The sequence below is a fragment of the Myotis davidii genome, unplaced genomic scaffold (genome assembly GCF_000327345.1).
Source record: "Myotis davidii unplaced genomic scaffold, ASM32734v1 scaffold520, whole genome shotgun sequence".
Taxonomy (NCBI): Eukaryota; Metazoa; Chordata; class Mammalia; order Chiroptera; family Vespertilionidae; genus Myotis; species Myotis davidii.
Window position 1 is genome coordinate 3,283,399 of NW_006292908.1, and position 9,771 is coordinate 3,293,169.

Consider the following 9,771-nt stretch of genomic DNA (forward strand, 5'->3'; position numbering starts at 1 on the left):
GCACAGACTACAAAAGCTTCTGGAAAGACCTGTACTTAGAGATTATTTATTGGAAAAGCCAGTGAGTGCCAAAGCTTGATATGCTTATCTTTTTTTCCAGATTGCTCAATTGAACGTGTATTTTATAACACCCAAATGTAAAGTCCCATTATTTAAATATTCTAGAAGCTTCTAACTCTGTTCTACAAGGAGGTAGCTATGACTGGTTTCTTACTGAATGTGAATCACTGAGAAATACTTAACTTTTGGCTGGACTAGAGCATCATCCAAACATGCCTTATGCCTTTTGAACTACCCATGAGCTTTATCAGAAAGAAATGCAAAATAAAAATACCGAAAGCTTTCCAGAGGCGGCTCTTGCCTGACAGGTCAGCACAGGGCAGGGGAGGCCCGAGCACGCCCTGCCAAGGTATATTATTGGCTTCTTTTGCAGGGAGAAGGGAGTCCTGGCGGCAGCATTGCTGGATGGCTGTCACGCATCGCCCTACGGGAATCAGATTTAGGAGCTTCAAGAGCCCTGTGTGTCATGGGCTAGACTCAGAGTAGGAGCAAAATGGAGGCAATCTTGCAGAATTCCCAGATTTCCTCTTGTCAAGAGCTCAGGGGATTGGGAAGTTTAAAAGTCACCTGTAAACTTGGTCAGGCAGTTGGACACATATGTGAGCTATTTGAGTGGGGGACAGAGTTGTATTGGAGTTGTGGTGAACTCATTGTATATTGACACCACTGGGTAAATCACACAATAGTCTCTTGAGATAATTTAAATGGATACTTCCATACATTCACTGCATGGAGCTGAGGCATATTAGCACTGACGATAATTACTAAAATGAACCATTATGTTTGTTTTGAGAGTATGCATCAGAAATATACCCCCCACTGAAAACAAGGTGCATTTTCGTGTATTTTAAAAAAATGTTATTTTCTAAGGTCAATGACTTTGATTTGAAGAGTCTAGAATTTTGTAAACATGAGAGTTGTCTTGATTGTCCAGATACAGCCTACAGATTGAAGATGGGACTCAGCCCCTGAAGTCTGAGGTTGGCAGTCTATTACAAACTGAGCATCCAGGGTATCCTTTCTTGCATGTCAAGTGCCTTGAGTGTTGTGAATATTAGAAAGGGGAAGCCATTCGAGGACCCCAAGAAGGTAAGACTAGCCTCCTGAACATTTTCTCTTTTGAAGTAATGAATTCTTTCTGGAGATTCAATATGAAATGCCTCGTTCCAGGTCAGTGGGTCCTACTAAGCGCCCAGATGTTAAATAAGAGTAATACAGCCCACAGAATAACGTCATGTAGCTCTTCAGAAGGACTTCAAGAAAGTCTTAGTAAATTGAACAAGCACTCTCATTGAAGGAACGATTTCACCAATGGACCGGACTTCCTAATGAACAATTTGAACAAGCCCTCTCTCCCTCTCTCTGACACCAGATCTCCTTCCCGACATAAAACTGTAAAAAAATAATCTGAATTATTACTTCTGTTACAGTGCCATTTTGCTCAAAATAGTTCATTCAGGGATTTGTATATAATTACCCACCTAATAAAAGGAGCTATTAGGTTGTAAAGATTCTATCCTTCCATGCTCTTTTAAAATTATGACCTACTCAAGCTTGAAATCAAAGGCAGAGCTGAAAGGAATAATTCAGCGGAAACTCTCCTATTGGGTTTTCAAGTTGCCTAACTGATAAATATGCAAACTAGCTCTCTTCTGGCGATTCAGCTGCATAAACAGGGATTAATTCCAAATGCAGCTGAAAATTCAGAAACTAAAAGGTTGCACTCAAAATATTCTTAATTTCGCATAGTTCCAAATGGTTGATATACATGGCAATAAAAGCGTAAGATTCTAGCTCACAATGAATGCAGCTTTGACAAGCAGCTACTGGAATTAGGATGTGTCAGAGGTGTCCAGTGGCTTCTTACCCTCTGCTCCTCTCTGACAATGGGAAGCTGGGAGTGGTGGGTGGGAGCTGGGGTGGGGATAGGAGGTTCCCTTGACAACAGGGCCCGTTGGTTGCCACTTACCAATACTGCCCACTCTAAGCCAGTGAGAACCCTGTTGGTGGAAGTGACATCAAGTCACGTGATATTTGAAACTGCCTTCCATCTTCCTTCCCTTCCTCAGGGCCTGTTCTCAAGGAGTCTGCCATTTCTGCAGAAGGTTACAGGGACCTTGGTCAGGAGGCCATGTGATGTGTGGAGCTGGCCCCCTGGCCCAAGGCTGGCTGCCAAGGAGAACTCAGGGAGGGACGGGGAGGACAGGGGAACTCTTCCAGCCAGACTCCTAAGGAAGATGGCCTTGGTGCATCTTTGAAATGTCATCACAGTGTGGTATGGCCTAAAAGCCACCCAAATCGAAGAGTGTCCTATTACGGCCTTAAGCACATAATTACCGCGTGTCTGAGAAGACTGCATATTTTATCCTCTTACAGGAAATGGACTGCTGCCGTGGGTGCAGACTTTTATGTCCCTGTTCTCCAGATGTAATGGTAAGTGTTAACCATGGGTGGATTTATAAATACTCCCTAAAAATGGGTGAATGTTACAGCCACTTGCTAATACCCACCACCTGGGCAAGAGGAATGACCGAGTTACAAAACACAAGCATTTGCTGCCTTTTGTTTGTTTACTTGTTGACTTTTGTGCTGTCAGGAAAACTTCCAATCCTTTGGTGCTATGTCGAGAGAATTCCTGGGGGTGCTTTGAACTTGTAAGTTGCAAATGAAAGAATGACCTCGCACTGGTTTGCCATGGCAGGGTACAGGCTTAAGTAATGCACTTGCATTTTGTAAGACTAGACCTACACATAAGGAGATGACAGGCCTGGATGAAGGAAACATAAGCATTAGTTGTGGCAGTGAGATCACTGCGGCGGGAAAGACCCAGGACTATTCTTGCAGCTTCAGCTCCGACAGTGCGGTGAGGACGAATCCTTGTGTTTGTGGAGGGAACCCATTGTCATCATATTTGAATTCCTGATGCCTGTGCCAGAGGGACGATTACTCCTCCTCCTGCACTGCTTCAGGTTCTTCTGGAACTGAGTGGTCCTGGCGGTTGGCCTGTGCACTGGTGGGAGTTCTTGGACACAGGTGTGCTGTTGATGGGTCATTGATATGCTGCAAAGTTCCCGGAAAATTCACCCCATCTACCCGGCAAGAGGTGTTAGAAGGCCGAGCCTGTGATGGCATTAAGTTGCTTCATTAGCCCTTCCAAACTTGCCATTTGTTCACTCAAATCATCCTGTTCGTACACCTGCAGAAAGAATGAGAGAGCAAAGGGTTAGTATAGGTCAGTGGTCAGCAAACTGCGGCCCCTTGAGTGTGGCTCTTCCACAAAATACCACGTGCGGGCATGCACGTACAGTGCGATTGAAACTTCGTGGCCACACTCAAGGGGCCAAAGAGCCGCATGTGGCTCGCGAGCCGCAGTTGGCCGACCACTGGTATAGGTGAATAGCCACACATTCTTTTGTGAAGACAGGGGCCATGTCTAGCTGGTTCACTCTGTATTCTCAAGGGAGACACAGTGGCCCATAATCAGGGGCTGTGCTCAAAATATAATCATTGATGGGGATACTAGTAAAAGGTGGTGATGAATGATTGCATACTCTTTCACCAGCTTCATCCCTGTAGTGAGGAAGAAGCTTTAGAGTGAAAAAATACCTTGTTTCAAATCAAGATCTAACAATCAATAGCTGTGTGGTCTTGGGCAAGTTAGGGGACCTCCCTGATGGATATTAGTGTATAGTTTTCTGCTATAAAAGGATGATAACTGCATCTACTTTTATAGGCTATTCTGAGCATCTTGTGGCATGTTCAGTGCCTTTCACAGGGTGGCACAAGGTACATATTCAATACACTGGCTCCTTTCCTTTCCAGAGGCCACCATGAGGATCCGAGCAGAATTACATCCCCAGGTTTCTTTTCTTTGTAACAACCTAGGCACCCTTTTGTGTGGGAACTTGATGGGCTTTGCTTTGACCAATGAAAAGTCTGAGGATTATGGCATCAGTTTATATGTGGGAATAAAGAATTCTCACCATAAACGGAGTTGGCTATATGCATAGTTGCAAAGGTAACCTTATGGCAGGATTTTATTGGTGGATAAAATGAAGAGTCTAGACTGCAGGACTCTTAGTAAACATACTCTGCATAGCTCTCACTCACTGTGAGTCACTAGTACCATGTCATTAGTAATACCAGAGTATCAGCTATCAGGGATTTGATTCAGTAGGTCTACAAAGGCTTAGAATCCCTCAATCTCCTCTCTCTCTCAGGGTATCTCATATGTTAGTTCCTTGGCCTTCTTTTAAATGTTTTCTCTTGAATTATATTCAGGAACACTCTAGAGTTTCCTAAACTGCTGCCTTTAGGCAACACCTTTTAAAATACTTTCATAGTACATTTTTGGAAAAAAATGTTGTTCTCTCAAAATTTAGATTATTTTGTCTGCATTGATTTTTCTTTCTGAGTTTTCTAATTTGATTACTTTTTAGCTTCTTCATTTTTATGTGTAATTTCTTCTTCTCAATTCCATATTTCTATTGATGATTTTAAGTGAAATCACACACACACACAGTAAGTCTTCACTTAATGTCATTGATGAGTTCTGCAACTTTAAGTGAAATCACATATGAAGAAACCAATTTTACTATAGGCTAATTGATATAAACAAGAGTTCAATTCCTATGGCATCTCATCAACATTATAACGAAACAACGCTGAAAAAAAATGACATTTGAGGACCTGGGATACATATTATATATAAAAATATAATAACACACAAACACACATATATACACTGAGTGGCCAGATTATTATGACCACCCCATCAGTACAATGAAGTGAATTAGCTATGCAAATAATAATAATAAAACCTCGAGAGTATTTGCTTAGGAAGTTTTCAATATTCAGTATTTTTGGAAGTGTCAATGAAATACTGATGGGGTGGTCATAATAATCAGGCCACTCAGCGTAGATAGCTATTATATAGGTGTGTATGTAAAGTCACACATTCTGTAGCTATCTGCTTGTATTTGTAGGATTGCCTTTAAGTACCAGCAATTTTTAAATTTAATTAAATCCCACATACAATCTTCCCTTAGAGTTCAAACTCTTCACATTCAAGTGCATGAAAACAGAACAAATCAACAGGCAGAGCGACGATGGGTGCGGTTAATCGAGAGTTCTGGTTGGGTTAGGCTCAATTGCATAGCCCTAGTCCCTGCTTCACGTGACGCAGCACGTGAATTTCGGGGGGCAGGTGCCCTTACATTGGCTGGATCTTCTGTTGGTTTGTGGGTCTCCTCAGACACTTCAGGGGCCGTTGGCACAGACACAGGAAGCAAAGGAGACCTTGCCTTCCCGGCCAGCCCAAGAGAGGCCGTCTTCACATGAGTCTTAGGAAGAGCAGGCCCTGGAAGAGAAAACACAGAGACGAAAGTAATGGGTGAAGCAGCCTGGCCCTCAACCTCTCAAGCATGTAAGCCCAATCCAGAGGGTGGGCACTGATCGTAGGCTATTGTGCCTTCTGTAGTTTACAGATGAATTCTGACACAGTGAGTGGGCTCATTTCATTGCTACTAAATGCCCGACGGATTCTGATTCGGCGCCTCCAGATGAAGCTCCAACGTCTCATGTAATTTCAAGTGGATTTCAAATCACACTACGAAAGGTTGCCTGGGAGCTTGGGCTGTGCAGCACACCCTAGAAAGTGTCAGGCCAGCTCGTGTGGTGCCAGTCTCAGCTTTGGGCCAGAAAGCCCGGTATAAACCACCTATATAAGCCCTAAGGTGTCTAATAGTACCAGAGAATATGTGTGCAGTTTAAAGAAATCCTTGCTCTGGCCTATAAATGAGTATTACATATTATAGTAAAAAAAAATGTCCTTCATGGCTAACCCGATAGAATCTCATTACTAATTATCTTTAGGAAAAAAGCAAAATATTATTCTGTCCTGATCATACAGTTTCTCTCAATAAAATACATACCAATGTTCATGCAAATTGTTTGAGGAACTGCTGAGCTACTTCTAGATGACATTTCTGTTTACTGTGAGCAATGGCTACTTTTCCCTTTTGAGTCTGAAATCTGCCTTTTGAACCCTGCTTAGCTTATAGCAAGAATATCACCCTGTCCCTATAGCCTAAATAAAAAGTTTATAAGGGCTAGTATACCTCATGTACCTGAGAATTCTCTTTCTTAGTATTGTAACCGAGACCTAAGCATAGAAGATATTGAACTAAATCATTAAAAGAAGTTTGCCTCGCCCTGGCTGGTTTGACTCAGTAGATAGAGCATCAGCACACAGACTAAAGGGTCCCAGGTTCGGTTCCAGTCAAGGGCACATACCATGGTTACAGCTTCAATCCCTGGCCCTGATCAGGGTGCATGCAGGAGGCAACCAATCAATGTGTCTCTCTCATGCTCTTCTCCCTTCCATTCTCTAAAAAAACTAATGGAAAAATATCCTCGGGGGAGGACTAAAAAAATTGCCTCATTTCTCTTCTATCATCAGTGATGATATTTGAATTATAATGATTCCAATGGCATACTCTATATTTAAGGGGTAAAAGTTGTAAGTTGTTTTGGCCATATTTGGGAATGTAATTCCAGTTAATAAAGCTCAAAAATTATTCTACAATCAGAGAAATAGGGGGCATTTGCTTCTTGGGAAAGGAAAAAAAATGCAAACAGCTTGGCCGGCATGGCACAGTGGTTGAACATCAACCTCTGAACCAGGAGGTCACAGTTCGATTCCCTGTCAGGGCACATGCCCAGGTTTCGGGCTTGATCCCCAACAGGGGGTGTGCAAGAGGCAGCCAATCAATGGTTCTCTCTCATCATTGATGTTTTTGTCTCTCTCTTCCTCTCCCTTCCTCTCTGAAATCAATAAAAAAAATATATATTTTAAAAGAAATAATGCAAACAGTGTAGTAGGCTGGCAGTTTTCTATATGCTAGGCAAAATAAATGATAAATCCTAACAAAAGCACTTTTCTCAGACCGTGGCCTAGCCAGTAATTCCTTCATATTTACATCCTTTCACTCTTTTCTTCAACTTCAAGGACCAAAAGTCTGCAGTTGGGATGATTTATCACTAGAGGGTGATCTATACACCCTCCAAGTCCTATCCAAACAGAACAATTTGAATAAACATTATTGATTTTAATGTGATAAATGCGGTTGTTGGGCTAAAAAAAAGATAGCCACATAAATCTGATACTGACTGCTATGTCACAAGTCATTTTGGATTTGTCACATCTGCTCAGTTTTCACTACCAGTTTTCTCTGGTTGAACAATAGGCAAACCTTCATTTTTCCAGAGACTAATGGCAGCTGGTCTTCACTGGAAGTGAGCAAACCACTTGTATATTAAGTCTACTTCTATCCTTTTCTCTTCAGTCTCTGACTATAAACATACTGCTCCCGTGTGTTTACAGTCCCAAGCTGTAGACCCACATACAAAGGCAGGCACTAAAACCCTGCCAGAGGCGCTAAGAAAGGGACTCTAGATGCTCTAACATATGCAATCACATTAATGTTGTAGGTGATTAGTTAAGTCTAAGGGTTAAGAATTTAAAGGGGAATTTTCAGAGAGTATTGGGGAGGCTTAGAATATATCTACGGAACTCCCACTGTGAGTTGCAATGCTGCGACCCTTTACTACAGTTCCTCATGTTGTGGTGACCCCCAATTTCATTGTTACACATTGAACAGAATGAAAGCATAGTGATTAATCACAAAAACAATATGTAATTATATATGTGTTTTCCAGTGGTCTTAGGCGACCCCTTGTGAAAGGGTTGTTTGACCCCCAAAGGGGTCGCGACCCACAGGTTGAGAACCGCTGTAGTGTTCACAATGTTCTGCTTATACTTGAGTTTAGTTTTATTGCCATGGAAAGCTGCTCCTCCTAGCACACTCCAGGAGTCATCTCTTCCTTTCCTGTGTTTCATAGAACAGCTGCATTTTAACAACACTTCCTGTACATGTCTTTTATCTTCATAGTGTTTGCTACAATTTGGAGTCATCTCTTCCTTTCCTGTGTTTCATAGAACAGCTGCATTTTAACAACACTTCCTGTACATGTCTTTTATATTCATAGTGTTTGCTACAATTTGGACTCAGGGTTCCTGGATGGTGAAACCCATTTATTTATTTTTTAAAAATTTTAACTAAACTATTTCTGAAAAAACTATAATTTAACTCTTAATGAAACACATGGACTGTGTGTTTAACATATACTGCAAATCAATTCATTTAACCTAGATATATACAAAGGGAGTGACACAAGAAAAAGCAAATGGTATGAGCGTAGCTGATTATATAGGAAATTCAAATTCTGTGCCTTATTTTATACCAGGAAACGTATAAGAATAAAGATTCTTTTAGATTTCATCAGACGGTTCTAAATAAATTCTTAATATTTATTTGACTAATTTTTGTAGTTTTATATGTAGAGAAATTATAGTTCTTATTATAAAAATATATTCTGATGATATATTTTCTGCCCAGGATCCTAAACACTTGTGTAGATTCACAGTGCATATACTGTGCATATGCAGGTTATGCCTTAAGAGCACCATAACTCAAACCCAGTAAAGAGAAGGTCATTATAATAATTGATTGTCTCTAGTGTCCAGGCAACAATTATACTTTAAGAACCTGCTGAGTGTTGAACAATGTACAAGACGCAGTGCATTTTGCAAAAGGAATTGAAGACATTGTCTTGGCTCAAAGACCACACAATGTGTTTAAACCTCAAGTGACTGCCTTTTCTCAAGTAACATTCACACATTCAAAGAAATTTAGAATGCTGAAACCTCGCGGGCTCTTTATTTTGTTGAAGAGAACAGGGAGGTCCCTGGAGATCAAGAGATCAAGGTAGAATTAATTTCAATTAAATTCCAGTACAGGAGGAGAATTTAAACACTCTTAGAGCTCATTATTAGCAAGGTTTTTCTAGTGTACTATATGCCCTTAAATATTTTTCTTTTCTTTTAATGAATGGAAGTCAAAGAAAAGACTACAAGGAAACTTTCCCAGGAGATATTATCAACAGCCAATAAGACAACCTAGGTCTCAAAATGACCTTTTAGTAGAAGGGAATGGATGTTTTAAAACAAAGTTTCTCTTGAAATCACCCTGTGTTGGCAAGCTGACACCAGGACGTGGCTCTTGGGTGAGCACTCACTCTGACCTACACTGTGGAGTTATGCTGGTATTTGGGGAGCTTCAGCATTTTCTGTTCTGAACCCCAGAAGCTTTAAGCTTGGCAAAGCCCAGGTCCTTACAAGCCCACCAAGCTGTGTTCTTGCCTTCACTTATGTACAGTAGTTCACCAGTATTACTGTCCCCTGTCCTGATTCCTGTTCTCCCACTGGTCTGTGGGACATGCCTTTAATCCTTCACTTCATGCCCGAGACCTCATCAGTGGCCTTTCCAAAAGGCTAAATTCTGAACCCATTTTCTACACCATTGAAACCAAACAAATATATATACATATATGGCTAATATGGTAAATATCCTTCCCATGGTCTGACTGGTCTCTATGATGAACACTCACCACCAGGGGGCAGATACTCAATGTAGGAGCTGCCTTGACACACACTTGCCATTTATAGAGAAATGGCAGCGTGAACCTGGCCGACAAAGCAACACTCGGCTTCCCCCAAGCGGGACACAGGCTCTGCCACCACCCTGGAGCAACAGCCCACCGAATCCCAGCAGAGGCTGCCAAGACTCCATGACCAGCCCAGAAATGGTG

General features: G+C 41.6%; 1 protein-coding gene across 1 annotated transcript in view; it reads right to left on the minus strand.

Moving 5' to 3' along the window:
- Positions 1 to 3,166: 3,166 nt before the first annotated feature.
- Positions 3,167 to 9,771, minus strand: part of DCC (DCC netrin 1 receptor) — a 349,712-nt gene continuing 343,107 nt past the window's right edge. Inside the window, exons 25-26 of the mRNA XM_015565696.1 lie at positions 5,277 to 5,419; positions 3,167 to 3,256 (exon numbers count right to left, since the gene is read on the minus strand). Of these exons, the coding sequence (XP_015421182.1) occupies positions 3,167 to 3,256; positions 5,277 to 5,419 (233 nt within the window). The remainder of the gene's footprint in view (positions 3,257 to 5,276; positions 5,420 to 9,771) is intronic.